The sequence below is a fragment of the Serinus canaria genome, chromosome 2, assembly GCF_022539315.1.
Source record: "Serinus canaria isolate serCan28SL12 chromosome 2, serCan2020, whole genome shotgun sequence".
In the NCBI taxonomy this organism is placed as follows: Eukaryota; Metazoa; Chordata; class Aves; order Passeriformes; family Fringillidae; genus Serinus; species Serinus canaria.
Window position 1 is genome coordinate 6,607,364 of NC_066315.1, and position 23,472 is coordinate 6,630,835.

The following is a 23,472-nucleotide window of genomic DNA, read 5'->3' on the forward strand; positions in this document are numbered from 1 at the left end:
CTGGTAGAATATTGGTCCTAACAGAAGCAGAGCAGAAAGAGGAGCTGACAGTAAAAACAGGCAGGAGCAGTAGCTGGTTTCTCTCCAGAATCACCAGGCACACAGACACAGCTCCCTTGGCACAGCAAATGCCCTCCCTGACAGTGTCCTCATAAATCAGCTTCACTGCCACGAGATGAATTTGTACTTGGCTGAATTTTGTATGGTCCAGAGTCTGCAACACAAAACTATCACAGCTTTCAGCAAAGCTTAACTTCTCCCATCTCCATAGGATGGTGGTGGGGTGGAGAGACAGAATCTCTCTGCAGGCAATCCTGGCTGGTGAGCCACAGGAAATGCCAGGTCAGGGGCTGGGCAGGACCTGCTCCCTGGATAAATGGACAGCTACAGGGATGTCCATCCAGCAAATTTGCCACAAGCACTAAATCCATAAGAAAAGGAAAAAAAACCCAAACTTTACTAAAGCTTAAGCATCACCAAACCAATTACCTAAACATTTCACAATGTAAGTATACATACATGCAAACAGCTTTGTTCCTGAAATCCTGCTGTTCCTCAGCAGCCATTTAACAGCACCAACCTTCAGAGCACCTACTTACACAAGAGGGGATGAAAATGATATTATTTTTCAGCTTTAACAAATCCAGTTGTTTCTGCAAGTTTCTGCTGCCCTGCTGTACCACAGCTGTTCCAGCCCCACTGTCAGCTTTAGCCAATTGTAAGTCATCAGTTTTCAGCACAATGCAGCTGAAAGCCAATTCTGCTGGTAGCACTGTTGGAAATGAATCATTATTTGCCCAGATCTTGCATTAACCTTTTATTTCCTTTGAATATCACCACTTAAAAAGGACAGCTCACACCCTTCAAAGAGATCTGAGAAAAGATAGCAAAAAATAAAATTAAAAAAAAAAAAAAAGGGATAGGTCTGGGAACAGGGAATAAGAAATATAAAGTACAGCATTAAAAAAAAAAAAAAAAAAGGAAACAAAACTTTAAAAGTTATTCCAAGCACTATCAGCCTCTCAAGCCAGCTGAAGAAGACCCTGACAAAGAATCCCAGCAACTTCTACTTTACATGAGCTCAGTTTCTTTCAAAAAGTATGCACCCATCAATTAAAAAAACTGTGGAAAGCCGGTTACCTTGAACAGGGGGAGAAAAAGAGTAAGTAGGTTTAGCTTCAAAGGTTATATTGTTTTAGTCAAACCCAACATCTACTCCCTCCACTTGCTCTAGTCACTCTTTCCACTGTAAAAGACAGCTACTACTGCTGAAAGGAGGACAAATGTAGTCCTAACTAATCATGTAAAGCTGTTAAATACCATCTTAACAACTTGGTCAGGTAGTTATTTTGCCTTCCTGCACAAAACTGATCTATTTTCATTCACAGTTCTGCAGCAAGAGGTCTATAGTTATAAAACCTGTAGCTACACAAATACTTAGAAAACAACTCCTGTCTTAAAGGGCTGTAATTCAAGAAAAATTACAGGTGTCATACATGGTATGGCCTTATGGTATACATTTTTTCAAGCTAGGTTTTATCTCAAATTAAGATTAAAAAGGAAAATTTAGAAAAATATATTATTTGTCAAATAAAAAAAATATAATATGGAATCACAAAGATCTGTCACTATGACCATGAAATCTGGTAGGCTCTCCTGGTCTGTTTTATGCCATCTCTGTGAGACTCTGCCCAACTTTGGCCTAGCAATAAACCAGAGAGCTGTGGGAGACAACTCAATTTCTTACTAAACTCTGCCATGATTTAGTTTGCAACCATAAACCCTTGTTACCCCCTTCTCTTCCTCTTGCTGTTTTTCTTTGCCACTCAAGTGCCAGCAAAGAATGCTGAGAAAGAGGGGAAGTTTCTTGTGCTCTCTTGCTGGCATCCTGGGCATCTTGGGGGACAACAAGGAATTTCTAGTCCCCAGTGCAAAGAGAAGCAATAATCTTTCCATGAAACAACTTCCTGAAACCTGGGTAAACAACAGCAGTATGTTAAGCTAAGCCAGGCACCTTGGTGATGATCCCAAGATACTGGGCTCACTCCCTAAGAGAAAGAGGAGGATCTCTCATGAAAAGGACTGGATAATCTGAACAAGTGGAGGATCAGAAATCAGGTCAATTTAATCAATTTAATTTAATTATTTTAGTCTAGTCCTTAATCCCTTATTTATGTATTCAAGGGCTATCATTTTGTCTAAAACTTGAGCACTCAACAGCTGGATAGAGACAAACTGAAGTGCACCTGTCTCAAAAGGTTACCTAGGAGCTGTCATGGGAATGTTGCCATGGATAAAGCACAGATCAGAAGAGGCATCAGGAGATCTCCAGGACAGATAAAAAGCTTTAATCCCACATTGATATATACAAGCAGTGTGAAAGCTCATCTGGAATAATGTGTACAGTTCTGGTCATCTGCTCAGAGAAGATTAATTCAGCTGGCAACAGGTGCATTAGCAGGTTGTTTTGGAGGTGAGAGGAGAAGAGATTCCCTCTCATGGGACGTGACTGAAGGAGCTTGGCTCCCTGGGTTCTGCACTTGACAGCTGATAGTGTGTGTGAACCTTCTCCTCAGTTACATAAGGGGCATAAACATCAACAAGGGAGAAGAGAAAAAGGACACTTTGTGGGTGCAATTAGAAAATTGGAAATTATTGTGCATAAATTGAGGCTGGAAATTAGGAAGAGTGAAATTCTGGAGGAAAGCTCTAATGAGAGCAAGAAACATCACTACTTTGCAAACTGATGGAGTGAATTGCAGAGAAGATATGATGGCACTGCCTAAAACTTTTTCACTCAGGAGGTAGGAAATAAACAGCAAGTAAAGAAGGCTCCTTCTTGCTTTATGCAACCCCTAGAGCAAGAAGGGAAAGAAATAATTATTTCTAGCATTTTTTTCTAGACTCAAGAAACTCTGATCCTCCTGTTGAGATCCAATAACTGACTGATCTCCAGAAGAAAATCAGCTCTGACATCTCATGACTGGAAGCTGAGGAAGGGCTACAGACACAGGAAAGGAGTCATTCTAGGTATAATGGGAGGTCAGCAGAAAAATATATGATTCAGAAAGGTCAATTCTGAACTGTTTTCCAAATCTAGAAAGAGTCTGGTACACAACCTGTGGCCACATTCTGTATTATAATGAACCTTTTCCATGTTCAGGGTGTGATAACCATCTTTGGCTACACCTGCATCAAAACATACCAGATGTCTCAGAAGAAATCCCTGCTCCCTGATGCCATGGTTCTGGTCCTTCTCAAAAGCCTCAGATCAGATGTGCATTATCAGATTGCATCAGATGATGCAAAAAATACACATGGAAATATGTGTGTGTGCAGGCACACCCACCTACACATACACATAACATGGGATACTGCTCATAAAAATGTACCATCTGCTTCTTTAAGAGTTTCAAATGTCCCAGGTTTTGATGAAGAGCTGCATAATGACTCCAAATGGGAAACAAGAGGATCCTACCTATGTAAACTAACCAACCAGCAGAAATTATCTTTGTAGCCTACTGAACAGCTGGGAAAAAAAACAAGCAAGAAAACACTGTTTCTGTGAATCTGAAAGAAATTTCTTGTTAACAGATTTGAAAGAGCAGCCCAGAAAGAGGAAGGAAGAGCTTTAAAAGTGAAATTACAAGTAAACAAGGATAGAGAAAGAAAAAAAAAAAAAAAAAAAAAAAACAACTTCCTGAAAATGGTTGGGAAAGGCCACCTAGAAATGCACACCACTGGAATTCCCAGCATTTGACCAGCCACCACCACAGTCCCAGTACCTGTCTGAGCCACCTGGTGATTTCTTTTATCACAATTAGAAAAACCAGGCCCTCATTGGGGAGTTGTGAATGGATTTGTCCCCATCCTTGCAGGTTCCAAGCACAGTTCCCACGGTGAGCTCCCTTGGCAGCACAGGCTCCTCCTCTGCTCTCCCCAGGGCTCAGGGAACACACGGCTCTCCAGAGGCTTCAGCTGCTGCAACTTTGGGACTCTGGTGACCTGCCTTTTAAAATAGTGGGAGTCACTTCCTCTGCTGCCCCAGCAGTGCTTTTAGGAGCCCAAAGCATGCCAAAACACTGCTTGCCCTTGCATATAAGCGGAGTAACAAAAGTGCAGCTGTACTCAGTTTAAGGCAGGGCGATGCTTTCCCACCCTTATTTAACACTGGCTCATTTCCACCAGCCCTAACAACAGTGAATGGCAGGGAAGGGAGGTTTTATGGGCAGCCACAGGCTCATGGTCCTCTTTGATTTTGCTTCAAGTGAGTCAAATTGGCTTCATCCACAACTGAAGGCAGTAAATGTACTGACACAGAAGTCTGGCAAGAAACATCATCCCAGGTAAACTCCTGAGGCCAAAGGGAGCCATGTCATAGATGATTTTATATAGGGAAAGCTCCACTCAGTGCAGAATCAGGAGTTGAGTGGGCCAAGACATCTGCAGTGCTGAATTACCTACAGTGGTCTGGCTTTAAGCATGATGGGGTTTTAGCTTACATATAAGACTAGGAAACTACTGAGCTCCACTTTCCAGCATGCTACAGTCTTGGGCAAGGGACTTCTTAAATTTTTTTCTCTCCAAGCTTCACATCAGAAATAATGATACTTCCAGGGCAACATTAAATCAACCATTTCTCCTAAACATTTAGAAATTTGCAGAAGGAAGGACATGGAGGGGGGCAGTGCATTAGGGTTATTATGTTGGCTCTTCCCCAGGCTTTCTTTCGAGGAGAGTTTTGAAAGAAATGCTTGGATCAAATACCTCTCCAATAAAAACCTGGATATCCTCCAAGAGTCCACTTCTTTGGTGGGAGCAAATAAAGCAGGTCTCCCTGTGTTTCAGGTGTAAGTGAAGCCTTGAGTGCACAGGAGGTTGATATTAGAAGGCACACTTGTCTGATAAGAGTTGCAAAAGGATAAACTGAATACCATAAGGATAACAGGATGAGACTGGGGGAAATCAGAATCTTGCATGTATCCAAGAATTGACAGTTCAATGACTGGTGGTTCTTTACATTCCTGATCCAGATTAGCTAGGGCACTGCTGTTACTGGGTTCACCAGGAAACAAGCCAGGGCCAGTGCAAGCAGGCAAAGTGCTACAGAGGAAATTGAGTTTACATGGAATGAACAAAACCAAGTTTTCTCCAGACAGAGAAGTAAACTTCTTTTGTTCATTCAAGATCTCACAACAGTTTCCTTCAGAAAAAGAACTTTTACTCTAAACTCTGTTCCCCACTTGGAATTTTTTGGCAAAGTCCTCCCTATCATGTAGTCCAGATGAAGTAACTTCCTTGAATTCCAGCATAAATGTTCCTAGCACTGCTGAACACCAGCAAAGCAGTCAGTGATCACTGCCCCAGATATCTGAGATAGCTATCTATATGTCAGTCATGTATGACAAAACATAACTCCTAAAGCACTTCAGGCCTTTTCATATGCAAAAGCTTGTGTCAGCTCCAGAGTTCACTCCACACACTCTGTTCCCAGCCAAGTCATGAACCACCCAAAGGTCAGTGGAGTGACAGCTTGGTTTGGGCTACACACTCCCTTCAAGATGAAGAACAAAGCCATCAGGGTGTGAGGGTCAAGACTGCCATGTTCACTCTTCAGGGATATCCTCTTCCTCCTCAGCCCTGCCACATGGAAGGAGAGGCACAGCTGGATCCAAGACAAAGCAAGCTTGTGGTTAGGAGCTTATGCTGTTGCTCAGTCTGGCTAAACTTGGTTCAACCACCAAACTGACTGTGTATTTTTGGACTGGTGAGGAAATGAGATGTTCATGACCTGATTCAGAAACTAAAGCTTTGGACAAAGTTTTAGATGAATCTGTTAATGAATTACCAGCAATAGCTGAGCTTATGTTTGATTGAATTTCTATGGTCAGTTTAATGAATACATGTACTTGGAAAAGACTTAGCTGAGATAAACATTTGGACTCACTCTGCTTTGAAGTTATACATAAAATACAGAAATATGTTGCACCAGTTGCAGTTGCTTTACATGCAATTTCCCAACAATAAAGAGAGCAAGGAAAATGTTAAGGCTTATGCCAGAACATATAATAAAATTTCCTTCCCAAAGCTATAAACTTCCTGTGAAGCCCAGCCAATGTGCCAGACCAAGAGCTCCAGCTCCAGCCATCAGGGGAAAGTCCTGTCCCTCCACTGGTGTCACAGATCTTTTTTGTGACCACAGAGCAGTTCTGTAAAGTGATACACCATCAGATTCATAGACAGCCAGGCTGAAAAGCCTGGGAAACAGAATATCCTAGAAAGGAAAATAGGAAGTTTTAAGGCCTATTTTTAATTAATTGCCAGATGGAAATAACCAGATGGAAATAAACCTTTCTTGGAACTTCTGGAAGCTTCTCAGAAAAGTCAACCTTTCCCTCAAACTGGCCTTGTGTACAAATTAGGACAGATAAAAGAAGGGTTTTTTCCTGTTAATGAAATCATGATAAATGCTGAGATGATGCTTAGAAAAGAAAACAACATTAACTAAATCACCATGATCATTCCAACAACAAAAACATCTAGGCAAATCTATGTACTACCCATAAAACCCCCTCATATATTATGGAAACAAGCATAAACCAGTTTGAATTTACAAATTCTCAGCCTGAGCACAAAGGCATACTTTATTTAAATGGCTGTTATAAATCCATATAAAGTACAGGACTTAGCTTGATAACTGTCTCTTCATCTCATATAGTTACCAAGCCTCTATATAAACAAAATATGGTCTGTCAGATTTCTGTTTGGCCTTTTTGTATTTTGTCTCTACAATGGGGATGTGAAAGAGAAAGGCTGGATGTATTTATTCTGGTCTGGGCAACTGGCCAAAAGTAAAAGAGATATTTTAGGTTTCCTGGCTCACAGTGAGTTCAGCCTCTTACCTGCCTCCCCGTTTTAGACCACAGCTACAGAAATAAAGCTGGAACACAGTCAGAATAGCAGAGAGGGTGCATCACAGCATTAGCCATAAATATTACCACTGTACCCTGGTTCCACTCCCCCATCTCCATCACAGCTCTCTTATATCAGACACTTTGCACAATCCTCTCACATGTGGTGAGACTTGTGGTAAGCAGACCTTTAAAATTTGTCTGCAAGGAGAGAAAGGTCTCAGCAGAACAACTAGAAGAAACCTGGTTGTTTGTCAAGTGGAATTATTGCAAAATCAAAACCAAAAATACTGATATTTTGGTATCCATTCATGACATTTCTGGTACACCATATTTTGCTCATTTACACTTTGCACACCCACAAGCTTTAGGCGGTTCCTTCTGCCATCCCTCTAAGCTGCACAGAGCCATAATGAAATCCTAACACTTTCATGCAGAAAGAGCTTCTCCAGTTCCAGCCCCACTGTCCACAGCAGCTCCAGTGACAGGGAAAATTCTCCTGCTAAGGCAAGTAACACCAGAATGGCACTCAGCAGATCTAGTGGTGAGCAGCTCAGAAAGCTGCTCAAAAATCTTCCTCCAGCAGAGGAAGATGCTCTATGCTCTGCACTGCACATGTTACCTAAGCCATAGAAAATAATTTTTAAATTCCCTAAAATGCTACCTGTGGGAATCTACCATGAAATAGCAGGAAGCTTGTGGCACAAATTAGCATTAAATACCCCAGCTATGAGCAAAGTCACCAAAATTCTGAAAAAAAAGATATTCACCTCTAAAGCTTGCCCACATCTCAGGCATGTAAAAAAATCTAAAAATCCTTTCCTTAAAGACCCAATATGTAATTCTGTGAGCCTGATTTTTGTTCTTCATATTCTGTGGTAGGTTTTGGAAACTCTAGAGATAGCAGCTACTGCCTCTGGCTCAGGGGATACAGCTCAGGGAATATTCACAGAATCACAGAACAGTCAGGTTGGAAGGTACCACAGAGGGACATCTGGTCCAGCTCCCCTGCTCAAGCAGGTTGATCCAAAAGCACATGGCACAGAATTATGTCCAGACAATTCTGGAATATCTCCAGCAAGGGAGATTCCACATCCTCTCTGGACAATCTGTCCCAGCTTGTTGTCATCTGCACAACAAAGAAGTTTAAATAAAGAATTATTACTTGTGTGGAGGTTACAGTGGTTTTTGGAAATCACAGGATTACAAATGTAGGAACACATAATAAAGACAAATCTGATGTAAAAACTGGAAGATTGGGAAGCAGGTGGAGAAACTGAGATCTTTTGGCAGCCTGCTCAGAATCAGCCTTAGTCAGCAAAGATGTTCAGGAGATTACTGTGAAATGAAGTTCCCAGCCCCGTGCCAGGAAGTCAGATTTCCACACTACAATGGTAAACATTTTCAATGGTAATTGCTGGGAGGCCAATCCTGTCTGTCAAAATAGAAGTGCCACAATGGACTGTTGTGATGAATTTCATGGAATGAGCTCAATTTTCACTCTTACCCATGATCAGTCTTTACAGTTGTCCTTGGGATAACTTTCACAGCACTAAGTTTATTTTTAACTAAAAAGGGATCAATCTAACTGCTTGGACAAAACCATGCTATCTTTCTGCTTTGTCACTTTTCTGCAATGCTATCAGCAATCATATTTCTACTGTTAAATAGTTTTCCATCTCCCTCTTTCCATTTAAAGCACACTTTGGCATAATCAAAGTGCTTTTCAATCAGTCCTGGTAAGAACAAGTATCTGTCTTGGAAAAAAAGCAATTGCATTGGCATGATCAAGTTACTAATGACAGATCCATTATATAATCAACAAATTGGTGTTTCTGATGGCTATTCCCTTTCCTCTTGCCTCCATAATGGTTCCCAGCTCTGTCAGACATTTGTAATTTATTTAGGAAATGGACAAAGTAAGCATTTGGATTTTCACCAGCTGTGTTGCATTGTGCTGATTACTAATTGCAGCTGTTGCATCTCACTGCAGAAATATCTGCTTTTCAGCATAGGTAGGATGATCCTTCAGGCACAGGTGAGCATGCAAGTGCCCTGTGCATCACTTGTGTTTTCTGCTTCCTTGATGTAAAAAATCTTTCCATCACAAGGGGATGAGGAAGCCCAGCATGGGTTGGTAGCTTACCTGTGTACAAAAATTTCCACTGTGTAGTGAAACATAAATGAACTAATTTTACTTCATGAATCTCACTACATTTACTAACTTTATTTTAAGTTAATTCCATATAGCTCCGATTCTACAGGGAAAATGTGCCATTTTCAGGCTCATCCTACCAAATGGTCATATTTTCATCACTGTCTTTACCTGTTGAGTTTCTGAGTTTAAGGAAATTACATTATAGATATAGAACTGCATGACAGTTCTCAAGACAGTTCTATTTTGCTATTATGGACAGTTCTATTTGCTATTATTTTGCTATTATGGACAGTTCTATTTTGCTGTTATGGACAATCCCCCCCTCCCCACCCAAATCCAAATATGCCATTTTATTTTACTTATTTTATACAGTTGATCTGGAAATCACTCCACCCTGCTTTGGATTAGAGTACACAGTACGGAAGGGAGTCAGATATTTAACTATACCAGGATATATTTTGAAATGCTACTTCCATGTTACATTAATAATTAAGTAATTAAAGTTTTCAATTTCCAGTACTTAGGCAATATCAAATAACCAGAAACAAAAAGTAACAGCTAATTTAAAGCTAGCTCAGCAGTAAAATGCAACTACCTGTTACAATTTAAGGTTGCTGAAGTCCACAACCCTTAATAGCCAAAAAAGTCTCTAGAGGTACACAAATAAAAAAAGAAACCTTCTAAAATTATCTGGCAGGGGCAGACTAAAGCAGAAGATTCCTGTCGTGGGAGTTCTCCTATGCTACATTTACATTCCCAAAAAGCAAGTCCAGGCATATTTGTTTTTACACAGTTGTTTCCACACCAAGACACATTTCCATCCCCCCCTCCCTTCTTCTGCTTTTGTGTTCCATCGTCCCCACCAACAATTAGTGGAAATGCCTGGCTGTGCTTGCTCACATTGTTCCCAGACTTTTCTCTCCCCCAGTGAGCTCTGAAGACCATGCATTATTTGACATGACATGACTTGGAGGCCTTCTACAGCAATGGCTGTATGCAGGGAAGCAGACAGAGGCAAGGAAGAAGTTAGTCCTGGTTACATCTGGCACAGTAGGATGCAAGTCACTATGTGTTAATCCCTTAGCACAATAGCCCAGGTGATTGAACTTTAAATTACTTAAGTCTTGTAAACCAAAAACCACCAGAAATCAAAACAGCCTAAAGGTCAGGCTCATTGCTCTGTTTGTTTTGTGACATGAAAACACAGGATATTCATAACATGGGGTTTTCCCCTGAAATAATTAAACATCTATTGTATTTTCCATCACAGCTCATTACTCTGCAACATGAGCAATTTGCCAGCTAGTCTATACACACTGAATGTATTCCGTTTAGAGCAAACAGCTGCACACAGGGCAGCTCCCCTCCACACACACAGGCTCTGCTCATCACAGAATCACAAAAGATGTTGAGTTGGAGGGATCCACAAGGATCATCAAGCCCAACCCCTGGCCCTGTACAGGACATTCCCCAAGAGACACCTCATGTTCACAGGAGCATTGTCCAAGCACTCCTTGAGTTCTGTCAGGTTTGGTGCTGTGACCACTGCCCTGGGAGCCTGATCAGTGCCCAACCACCCTCTGGGTGAAGAACCTTTTTCTGATATCTGACCTAAACCTCCCCTGACTCAACTTCAGGCCATTCCCTCAGGTTCTGTCACTGTCACACAGAGCAGAGATCAGTGCCTGCCCCTCCTCTCCCCCTCACCAGGAATTGTAGCTGCAGTGAGCTCTGCCCTCAGTCTCCTCCAGGCTGAACAGACCAAGGGACCTCAGCCACTCCTCACAGCTTCTCCTCAAAGCCCTTCACCCTCCTCATGGCCCTCCTTTGGATATTCTCTAATACCTTACCATCTTTTTCTATTGTGGCTCTCAAAACTGTCCCCAGGATTCGAGGTGAGGCCACCCCAGCCCAGAGCAGAGGGGGACAATCCCTCCCTGCCCAGCTGGCAATGCTGGGTCTGATGCCCCCCCATGACTCTCTTGGCCCTCCTGGCTCCAGGGCACTGCTGATCATATTCAGCTTGCCATTGATCAGGAGCCCCAGGTCCCTTTCCAGCCCTCACATCCAGGGCTGCCCCATCCAAGGGGCAGAATCCAGAATGTTCTCCTGTTGCACTCCACATGGTCAGTAAGGACTGGTGTCGTTATCTGTTTTTCAAATTAACCTAGTCAGATACATAGAACATTCAAGACCATAAAATACAAACAAAGGAACCTATTGCCCTCTGAAAATTAACTTTCAGAAATACATAGAGTGCATTAGTTAATACCTTCTCTCACTTTGTTGCTCAAGTCAAGAACTTTGATTTTACCATTCCTCCAAGAGAAGGTGATGGACCCCCAGACACATGTCCCCAGATTTCAGCCTGTGTGTCCCAGCTCTCACCCATTAAAGTGCATATAGTGATCAATGCCATTGATCTTACATCCTTTGCCTTTACATGTGTGCCTCTTCCTTGGTTACTTCAACCCAAATCTGCTTCATAAACATGCTGACAAAAAGGTTTATGTGGATTATGGCAGTGAAATATATTTTTTTAATTTTTAAACATTTACATTTGAAAGCAAATTTGAAATAATTACCCACAGAGAGTCTGAACACATTAAATGCCTAGAGTAGCTCACAAAACCTTTGAATTTTACCCAGGTAAAAAATATATAAACAAAAAATCCTCTGGCAATTTTAAATTATCACAGCCTTTTCTCAAGTTACATTAGAAAGAAATTTCTTTCTGAAGTCTTTATCACATGTAATACTTGGTCCTCTCAGTCAAACATAAGACAAACATACACTGACTTTATTATGTGTCACAACAGATTGCAATGCACCAAGCATCAGTATTAGTTTCAGTCTTTATCATCAGGAGAGCAGCTGCTATTTATCTCTTCCCAAATTACTTCCTAGTATTACTTTCAATCTCTGTTCCATTGAACTAAAAGCCAATTTCTGATTTGTTTGGGGGTTTTTTAGTGTTTTGTTTTTGTTGTTGTATTTTTGTTGGTCTGTTTGTTTTTTCCATTTTAGCTATCAGGCACAAGAGAATGTTATTGGAAGTGGAACAGTAGGAAAGTGGCTTGTTTGTAATGCAGGTATAAATAGCAAAGAGGGAAGAACGCCATCTTGAAAGTTTGAAAGATGTAAAGCTTAATTTTCAAATGTAATTAAGGATATCCTGATGCAAGTGGACTGGCAGGATCTTCAATTACTGTAGAAGAACCTAAGATGCCTAAATCCCTTTGAAAGTCACATCTCTTTGAGCTACTAACCTTCTTAGCATCTATTTTCTTTTCTCGAGGTTTAATCCTGTGAATGGCATTTTATGTAAACTTGAGTCATCTGCTTGCAGATTTTTGGATCTGAGACTACAGACAGATGGGCATCAAAGGGAGTGAGTTACTGAGGCTGACCAAGTTAGCACTCATTTTATCTGACCATGACAATAAAACAGATTGGCTAAGTAGGAATGCATTGTAAGGCTTTGTTCAGCATTGCAGGAGGATGGGAGGATGCACACAGTCCATTGGGAAATCCAGCTGGGGAACAGCAGCTTCCCTTGCCTTGGTGAATGCTTGAGGTCCACCAGGACAACAGAGGAATACTGGGTGAAGAACAGTTTTGTCTGACTAAGTAATGGAGATGAGCCCAATCCTGTGCATGGTTAAGTTAGACACTTCCTCTTTTACTGACTCCAGTGTTCTACAGCTGAAAATCAGAAGAGTTGCATTAACAGCAACTTTTACATGCCAGTTGATGACATGTCCACAGATCTGCAGCAGTGAAAAGAGCCAGAACTCTTAGTACAACACAGGAAAAAAGGAATTCAAGTAATTGCACTTTTTGAATTACTGGATTTACTTAATAAAGAAAAATGCTGACATGTACTTTCCTGCCTCTGCACAGCTTAATGCATGTAGAGTCATTCTAAAACACATAAAAATATAAAGAAAATGTATAATTAATCATCATCCAACTAAAAGAAGTCTCTTAAATAAGTATTTACCTTGAATATTGAGACACTAAATAAAGAGCAAAGGGAACAGCTGAATAACATCTTCTACCTCCCATTCTTTTCAGGCTCCAAATTTTATGTTTATGAATAATGTTGGCTCAACTTTTCAAATGGCAGAATTTCCCCATTTTCCCATAAAAATGTAGAGTTGATCTAGGACTAATGGAAGGAGTATCAAAGAATGGTGTTGAGACTATGCTGGTAATTCTCTTTTCTGCTCTAGTGGGCAGCAGCATTAGAGAATGGTCAGCTCCAGCAGCTGGAAGGATAAGCCAGTGGAATTCAGGAAAGGAGACAGAACTCCTGCAAACACTTTGGAGACTGCTGTAGATTGAACATGGCTGGTAAAGAGCTGTTTTATATGTACCTAAACTCCATTTTCTTGACAATGTAGATGACTACATGTGAACATACTGTAGAAGCCTTGATTCAAGAATTCTATAACTGATGTGCCACCAACTATACAGAAAATAAAAGAGCAACATTGCACACCTTTCAACAACCACACAAACCATATGGAGGATGTGATAATTAGGCACACTCATTGGTACCACTTTTGATGCTGGAAATTAAAATAGTCTCCTCTAATTTATCTAATATCCTCAATCCTTGGTCTTCCTGATCAGGCTGCCAAGAGTCCTAATAGTGTTATTTTAAGACCTGGCATGACTGTCTGTAGACATTAGACTGGAATCCTTTCACTTCATACATATTTTCAAAAAGCAAAAGGAAAACTACTTCCCATGACTGCTGCCTTAGGTTAATGTTATACATGATCTGACTTAGGTTGAGCTTGTACATGGATCCTTGTGGAACAAATACCAGAGAAAGAAGGTTTGGCTTATGGTTAAGGTAAGGGAACTGGGTCTGAAAACTTCAGGAGTCCAACAGTCACATTCCTATATAACAAGGGAAAAGTTGCTTTAACTCCAGCCATCTCCTTGAATATCAGCACCACAGGGATGAAGTTGTTTCTTCACTCCCCCTCCAGCCAATACAATTTGTCAAGGCTTTAAATTCTTCAGAGAGTTTGTCTTTACTAACATATGTACAGACATCTAAAAGCATTCAGTCATGGAGGGAAAGAAGATCCCACAAGCTGTTTTGGTGTCTCAGTGTGGCACACTGACACTTTAAAAGTTCATTCTTTGTGGACCTCAACCCTCAACCATTCATCAATGCACAGCTTATACCTCCTCTGCCCTCAGGCCATACAGCAGATAGAGACTCAGATTGCTGAGGATTTATCCTTGAACTGTCTTTCCTCATGCTTCTTGCTTTAGATCACACTTCCAACACATGATTAATACACAGTAACAGCAAATCCCCTTCTAACGAATTTATGCAAAAGGAATGACAGCACATGATGAAAACCACATTCCAGAAGATGCAATGATCTACTGAGAAGCTGGCAAACTCATACACACCATGGTAGCACTGACTAAGCACCTTTTTTTACCTCTTCCTTCCTTTGTCAAGTCTTGTTGAGACTATTGTGCCTCTAGTTTTGATATCATCTCAGAGAATCCTTTTCCCAGAAGTCTCTACACTCCTAGCCAAATTCAATTTCACTCCTCAGACTGGCTCTATGCTTTTGGAACAAGATCCAACCAACTGTGGAGTTCAATTCCATGTGCCTGTGGAGTGGCTGAACAATTGACTATTTCCATGAACTTTCACTTGCTCAAATGTGTTCTGTCAGAGCAGTGAATCTGTGGAGTTTCCATCCTTGGGGAAATTCAAAATCTGATGGGGCACAGTCCTGAGCAACCTGCTCCAGTTGAGCACTGGGTCAGCAATAACACCTGGACTAGACAACCTCCAGATCTCTCTCTTCCAACTTCAACAATTCCATGACTCTGTAAAAACACTTGTTTGCACTTACACCTTTTAAAGGCTACATGGCCAAAAGCAAGGCAGCACAAGCCTAGCAAACACATTAAATGCACACCTATTTAAAGGCATAGAACAATCCTGTATCAGAGGAAATTCGTCAAGGTTTAGGGCTAGGTAGCCTTAATAGAGTCATTGTGACACACTTGAGCAACGTCTACACAACTCCTCTTTTCAGATTTCCTTGTAGAGTCCCTTCAAAATAAGTGGCAAGCAGGTCACAACCCATTTCTTCTACTACACAGGCAACATGCAATGCTTATGGCACCTGTTCAGTCCACTACATTCCTAAAACTATCCCATGTCTATGGAGAGCTGCTCTTCACTAAAAAGTTTCTTCATGCTTGGACCCAGATTTTACCCCTAATCTAGCTCACCAAGTACTGATTTCTCCAATTCCACAAAAACCACTTTTCCAACCTCTTCTAAAGGAATCAACATGCATGTAGCTTCCACAAATCAGACCCAAACTTCAGTCATTCATAAAAAACCCGTGGTAAGTCCACAACAGAGCAGCAAAATTCTGTGTTTTGTTATGCTATCAGGAAGCACTCCAGTCTCCCAGAGAGGTTTGCTTTCTTCAGCTTGCAGAAGCAGAGTATTTTCTTATTTTCATTGTTCCAGCAGCATTTCTGACATGAAAAGTTGACTGAAAATTGCAGAATGGCTGTTGTACATAAATGATGATAAAGGCTTCATAACACAGCAGACAATGCTTATAATGCACACACTTCCTCCTAATGAATCCCCAGATGTGTGAGCATGTTCTCCAGCAGCTTAAAAAAGGCATATAGCTCCCTCACCCTAGTGACAAAAATAGATTAAGTCTTCAGCTTATGACATAGGTTCTGTTTTTGGAGCAGAAGGTCACAGGCACCCTTTGCAATAATGACCATAAGGTCTGAGGAGTCACGGTGTGGGAAATAAATGACAACCATGAAACTCACACTGCAATGCATTTGCTCTGCATCCCACTGGGTCAGCCTACATATTGTAATTTATTGGCAAGCTAAATTTTATGAAAATTTGAAGGATGTTTTAAACCATTCTATGAATCCTCAATGTCAAAAGCTGGAGTATGGTGTTATATTTCAGTTCTCTACTGTGTAAATAATGCTTTCATGCTTTAAAGGTTTCATATGTAAGCAACTGGAGAGAGACAGTATTCTAGAAGCAAACACTAAACTGAAGCATTATACTCCAGTTTCTACAACTACATAAAGAACAAACACAAAAATCATTCTGCATATCTAACATACATTGGTGTTTTAGCTCACTGCTGATATGATAAATAGCTCAGTAGCAGTACAGCACTGCATCACCACACCAACAATAATATTTCATATTTATTGATGGCATCGTGCATTCATGTGTGTACATGAGTTTTCCTTCTCAGAAGAAAAACCACACTCCATTCAAGATTGAAATCTTTTCCTTTCAGCAGCCTTTAGCCTTTTAGCCACAGGTCTCCCTGTTTGTGAGACTGTAATACTTTCTCCAGTGTGTCTACAGAGCAAACAACAGTACAAAATTGAGACAGCAGCCCCCTGCAACCAGATCACACCCTGGAGCCAATTCCCACAGCCTGGTGATCAGTCTAGGGTAAAATAGTCCACATTGTGACATTCCTTGTCTGCTGTTGATGCTTCATTTCTCCTGTAACCAACTCTGCTCTTTCATTATTCCCTGTGCATGGGATGCCCCTTGACAGAAATTCGTCTTTTCTTCAAAGAGATGAGAATTACATGTGTTACTTCACTCAACATAAATGTCCACAATTTGGGCAACCAATGCTGACTCAGTTTTGCCTCCTTTCTCCTCCCATTAGCTCTGCCAAGCCAGCACCTGGGCACACCAACCTACTTCCATGACTGTCCAAAATTAGGGTTAAATTCTGATTTCAGTCACATCTGAGTAGCTCCCTCGAATTTAATGTGGTGAGGTTGAGATTAAGCTGAACCTTGTGGGGCTGTGAACAGGAGCTGGATCCTCCTAGGTGGAGATCACTACCCCTCACTTCACTCCTGATCCCTCTGGAGCATGACTTTTCTTCTGTTCCACTAATTCCCAATACAAGCACAGTGTAAACTTCCCTGAGCCCAAAAGTCTCACCATCCACATTTCTGTGAGGTCCTTCCACATTCATTATTTATTTCTCCAAGGAAATTCATATTCCTCTGAGCCCACAGTTCTCACAGGCTCAGGTATAAATGAAGGAGGTTGGGTAAGACCCTTTAGGAGCAGAATCTCAAACCAGGAAAAGTAATATTTTTTAAGACACAGCATGTTTCTACATACTGGTGGTCTGTTTCTGTTATGCTTTAGAACCAAAAGCAGATATTATGATTGTAAACATGAATCCTTTCTTTTATCCTTCAGATAATTCAATGTACCATCTCAACACTCCTGAGCAAATACTTCTTGCCCTTCCCTGTCTTAATATATCAGCTCTTGAGGGAGGAATCCAAATTTAAACTTCAAGGCCACAGAGGCTCAGGACAACTCAGAGCCTGCCCTGGGAGAGCAAGAGGGAGAACAGTTGTGATTTAATTTTAGGGAAACGTTTCTCTCTCCTCTGTCTCTCTCTCCCCTCACCTCCTCTTCCCAAGAAAACAAACATTTCTTTCATTCTTAGATCACACTGGAAGCTGATTTCTTTTCGCCTTTGAAAGAATTCACTAGATGATTCCCCATCTGCAGCTTCCTAAAGCAACTCCTAGACTGAAGTGCTGTTCTTATCAGCCCACCCTATAATTACTGGGAGACAAGAAGCACCCTGCAAAAACTGTGACAGAACAAAATCATTTCACAGTGATTTATTAGGCATGCAGCCACTAATGACTTTGCAAGTGTGGAAAGCAAGATGGAGGGGTGGAGCCTGAGCCAACAGTAGCTGTCAGAACATCACTGTCATCTATTGGGTTAGAAATATTTAACCCATCTGATGCTCAGCCTGGCATCCCCCCATAACACCAAGCCTGGAAGCAGAAATAAATTTTGACATTGAGGAGTCTCTTCAAATCACAGAGGTTGACAAAGAAAAGGGAGAAACTGTGCAGAGATGTTTCTTTGTGTGGCATGGAAAATAAAGAACGCTGATCTCCAAGCACATCCTTCTAGTGCATCAAACTCTGCTGTCAGGGCTGAAGTGCCAGAGACAAGAGCCACCTCACTGAACTGAAAGGTGTTTTGATATTCATTCACAGATGTTATTTTTATGCTTATTGTGAAAAAAACTTCTTTGTTCTTTTGAATAAAAGGTCACCTTGTGATGTATTTGGGAAAAATCCAAGGAAGTGCCAAGCTCCTGCAATTCCCACCTGCTGGGAGCAGCAGGTGCTTGGCACCTGGCATAGTGAAGCTCTAGAGAGAGGTTCTGCCCTCAGTTGTGCTCTTGTAAATACAACATAACTTTGCTAGCACTGACTGAACCATCCCAGATGAAATTAAAAATAAACAAGAGCAGAATTTTTTTTTTCAGCACCAGGGGCCTACAATGGTAACATTAACATTAGAAGAGATCGATTTTGCAAGATGACAAAAGAACATTCTGATCTCACTGCTGTGAGCTCCTACTCAGCAGACAATTGCATCCCATCTCAGAATAGAGTTTTAAAAATGTTCAAAGCAATGTGCAAGCATTAACTTCTAAATGGCATAAAAAGGAATTTTATAATGCTAATGCCTTCATATTACAGCCATGATGCATCTCGAGAGCAAAGGTTTCTATTTAAATCTGCAGCAGCTTTCAATAATATTTGAACCAGAAATTTCCATTTAGGCATCTCTAATTTCAAGACTTCTGAGTGTGCTGCTGGGACAGACAGAGGTTGATATGACCTTTACAAAGGCTCCTGCAATTATATTCTGGTCCATCTAAATTACTGGTTTAAGCCAGTTGTGTATCTACAAAGAAAACAACAACCAAACAAGATGTTCCATTATCCCAGCCATTCAGCAAACACTCCCCTGCAATGCTACAGAATACTTTATTCTACTTTATTCTTGGCTACTGAACACAAGCTGAGAGCAGTGAGGAAAGCCAGCCTGCAAGAATTTAGTGATCCACCACAGGTAGGGCACCACTCACCTGTGCTGAGAGAGACTGAGCACAGAAAGAAGGTGAAAATAGAGTGTTTCCAGATTTTTTGTATCATGTCTTGTCCTTCCTTGAGAAAGGTGTACCTGAGAAATGCCCTGGAGTGTTGCAAGCCACAAACTTGCTTTCTTCACTTGATCTGTTTTTTTCCCCACTGTCACAGACAAACCCAAAACAATAAAACTATGTGGGAGAGGGAAGAAATGCATACAACTCTCTTTTAAGAAATCCCTGTTATTCTAGAATCCTCTGACCTAATTATAGTATATTTTGCATCCTTCCCCTTTTTCCCCCCACAATATATATTATTTTTTCAATCAGCACTTCTGCATGACCAGTAAATATGTTTTAGGTCAGCCTGCATCACAACAGTACCTCTCTGTCCCACTGCTTTCTCTTTCAGAATGGACTCCTCTCTCTCCTCCTACTCAGACCTTGTTAGCTCTTCTCTTGTTCCTAATTTGAAGATCCAAATGAGCATGAATTACATGTCTCAGCAATAAACATGATCTCACAGAAACACAAAGAAGAGAATGAACAAAATAAAAATTACAGTCTGGTGAAAGCTCCCTTGACAACTACAGCTACACTGACAGGCGCCACTGAAATAATAGGAATGATGCTTCAAAACAACAGCCAAGAAAACGTTATGAAAGAGAAAAAAAAAAAAAACAGACTAAACAGATCTTTTCAAATGCAGATTCCTCTGACAAGTAAGGAGAATGTGAAAAATGTTCTTTCTTATAGCACAGCCATGTTCAAACTCTGCCAGATTACAGAAAACCACTAAAAATATGAGTACAACCATGGGCTCAGTAGTCCATTTGAGGAATGTTAGAATGATGCAGAATGGAAGAGAAGGGTCATATTTTGAGGATGGAGAGGAAGAATGGAAGGTGTTATCTCATTACAACTGGGTGAACAACAAAACATCTGTTGACTTCAGTGCAACATCTGGCATTTGCAAGCCTGTGTATCTGAGTCCCTACCATTACCCAGGTGACAAACTGTGTACCAAAAAGCCAAGAGATGATGAACATGAAAAATTATGACTCACTACTAAAAATGTTCCATCCAAGACAGAATTAAGTTAAAACTCATGAAGAAAGGTTATCTATGGATTAGGGAGGAAATTAGGAAAAAAGCATTAGCATTCCTCTGTCAATAATGATTTAGTGCTAATGAGCTCCTTAAGTACTTTTTTTCATGTTAGCTTCACACCATAAAAGGAGGAAAATTGTCCTAAGTTCTGGTGTGGTCAGAGATATTTGCTGATCAGCAGGTATTTCAAAAATACCAGGTGGATGCTGTAAAATCCTGCAACAACCACAGGAAAATTCAAAACTATCTATGGCAGAAAATGCAGCTCCTGAGAGCAGCAGTGGGGATCCAAGTGCACAAGAGTTTCTGGCCAGACTGAGTCAGAGGTGGGGGGGCAGTGGAAAGAGATGGCAGAGACAATATTGCAGGCAGGGTGGGAAGGAATAATGAGCACAGGGGGAGTGGTGCTTTGGTGTGGTACATTTTATCTGCTGGTATTTTACATCCCTATTGTGAAGTACTACTGGCAACATGGTAAAGTTTATTGCCTAAAATCTTCTGTCCCAAATACATAGGCAACACCCATTTCTGTTAGCAGAAACAGACCCTTTTCTTCTAGTACTGAATGCACTCTGAGCTCCAGAAGTTTGGCTTGGGCTCTTGGGCTTGCATTCCTCCCCAGAGAAAAATAAAATCTGCAGAAGAGTCATGTACTTTTCCTCCATTTTATTCCACACACTCGAGACACCTAATAAATTTGCTTTGACTTCTTATTCTTTCCTAAAACAAAGGAAAATCTTAGAACCACAAATATCTTTTTGCTCCTTGGTGGCCTGGCAGATACGGGTAGAACTGTTTCCCACTTTTACATAATGAGATTTAAAACAAACTAATAAACAAAACAAAACAACAACAACAACAACAACAACAACAAAAAGAAACCAAACACCAATAAGCAATAAAACAACAGAGGGCACAAAGATAAAAAACTTTGCCATTTCTTGCCAGAAGCACTGAAACCAAAGGTACATCAGCACTGAGAATAGAAAACTAATAGCTACATGGATCACAAGAACATCCTAATAGTAAAAAAACCAGTAATTTAAGTTTTGAAAGGCATGTAATTCTGAAGACAGAGCCAGTCAGCCTTTTAGTACTCACTGGAAAGAGAAACTTTTGATCTGTGGTTATTCTGTATCTGTATCTAAACTTTGTTACATGTTACTATCCAGTGGAATATATAGAACAGAGCTGGTGAACAGGCTGCACGGCTCGCTAGTTTGCTCCCCTGTGAATCCAGCTGCCCTGCTCTTTTAGCAGTGACCAGACTACTTGGATCCAAATCTGAGCGAGCTCTGGGTTCCCCAGCCCTGGGAAATTCAGAAGTGGATTAGTCTCGAGAGGGAAGAACCAGATGAAACGCTGGTTCAGCCACAGGCAGGGACAGTTCCCGGAGCCAAAGCTGGGAAAGTTGAGACCAGCGTTTGGGGGTGAGCAGACCTTCAGCCATGCCGTGCTGCGAGTCTGAGGGAACCGGGTGAGACAAACTGAGCCAAACCCACAGCCCAGGGCACTTGTTCAGCAGGGAGTTAGAGTCACTTCTGAAACTGGGATAGGGGATACACCTCCGTGCCACGGACACTGCATCCTGGGCTCCCAGCACTGCACGGGGGGCCAAGACCCCGCTCTTCAGCCCACCCCGGGTGAGGAGGACTCGCCTGTTGCAGGGTGCACCCCCAGCCCAGCGTGCCCCAAACTGCAGAGCTCGGCAGGAAACACCTCTCCCTGCCTTTCGCTGCGCTCCATGGCAGAGAAAAACATGCCTAAGCCACGCCAGCTGCCGAACGCGAGGAAGAGCGAAGAGCCACTTACGGGGATGTGCACTCGCAGCATGAGTTTCTTGTGGCTGGAGCTTTTCCTGCTGCTGCTGCTGCTGCTGGAGGCATCTTTCTTCTTGTCCATGGCAGTGCTTCCCATGCCTTCACCCAAGCGTGGTGCTGAGCGATGGATCTGGAGAGGGAGGCTCCTCTTCCACCTCTCCCCACTGTCCCACGGGCCGCAGTTATTCCAGGCTCCTTGTTTTCTTTTTTCTTTTCTCTCTTTTTTTTTTTTTTTCCCTTCCTAATGGCCTTAGGAAATTTGGGGAGGTGGGGGGAAGCAATAGGAGCGGGGGGGGAAAGAAGCCGAGGGAAGGGGAGGAGTTTCTCCAGCTCCGGTCTTTAATCCCAGCAGCGAGGTGTCAGGGGGGACCTTCGCAAGAGCATGAGATGCCCTTACAGACGCTGCTCCCTTTCTCACTCTTCCGCCCTTTCAAAAATATCCGGAGCATCCTGGGGGAGGGGGGGAGAAAGTTTCCTTCCCCTCGCCCAGCTCGGCCGCACTCTCACCGAAAGAGAGAGAGAGAAAATACAAAATAAAACAACACTCCCCCAAACACCCAAAGGCCACAAAACCCGAAAAGGGGAAGCGCTCGGGCGACGCTTCTGGCAGACTAGGGAGTCCCGCGGGGAGCCCGACCGGGGAGGGAGGGAGGGAAGGGGGGCAGGAGGGTGGGAGGAGGTGCCCGGGCGCTCCGAGAGCCCCGGCAGGGTCCCCAGGAGCTGCGAAACGAGCACCACGCAACTTTCCCGCAGTCCGGCCGCTTCCCCCGGCTGCCGCTCGCCCCGGGCCGCCCCGCCGGCCCCTCGGCGGGGCGAGAGCAGCTGGAGCTGCGCCTGCATTCCCCGGGCTGCCGGAGCACGGAGGTGGGCGAAAAGGCTGCCTTTCACCTTGCCAAAAACGCCCAAAGGCGGCGCGGTTCCTCTCCCTCCCGACCTCCCAGGCTGTTTTCTCGCCTCCCTCCCCTCAGGGTTTCTCCTGGCCGTGCCCTAAACCGGGGGTATTTCTTTCCCCCGAGGCAGCGCTTCCCAGCCGCCCTCCCCGCAGCCCAGCCCGGGATGGCGCTGGGCAAGGAGGGGGCCCCGCCAGGCTTCATTCCCTCTGGGCAAAACCCCAGGCTGCCCTGCCTCTGCCGGGCTGACAGGAAACCTGTGCCAAGCCCAGGAGGGCCTCAGTCCACTCCTGAATGTAGATTTTTCCGCTCCCTCCCTCCAAAAAGCCTTCAGCGCGTTTGCAGATTCAGCCGAGCGAAAGAAGCGGCTCAGCCCCCGCGGGCGAATGGATTTGGCGTCACTGGGTCCCAGAGAAGGAAAAGTTTCCAACATCCCTTCACCTGTGGCTGTGCTGCTGCCCCAGAGCAGCCCCACGGCAGTGCCACCCCTGCGGCCACCAGGGCTGAGAGTCTGGGACAGCAAGGACTGAGAGGTGTCTTTTCTTTAGGACAGCAGGTGGTTTAAACAAGCATACATGCTGCATCAAA

General features: G+C 42.7%; 1 protein-coding gene across 1 annotated transcript in view; it reads right to left on the reverse strand.

Annotated features, from left to right (window-relative positions):
- PRKAG2 (protein kinase AMP-activated non-catalytic subunit gamma 2) overlaps positions 1-22,599 on the reverse strand; it is a 213,099-nt gene extending 190,500 nt beyond the window's left edge. The window contains exon 1 of the mRNA XM_018909172.3: positions 21,987-22,599. Within this exon, the coding sequence (XP_018764717.1) occupies positions 21,987-22,091 (105 nt within the window). The 5' untranslated portion in view covers positions 22,092-22,599. The remainder of the gene's footprint in view (positions 1-21,986) is intronic.
- Positions 22,600-23,472: the final 873 nt, after the last annotated feature.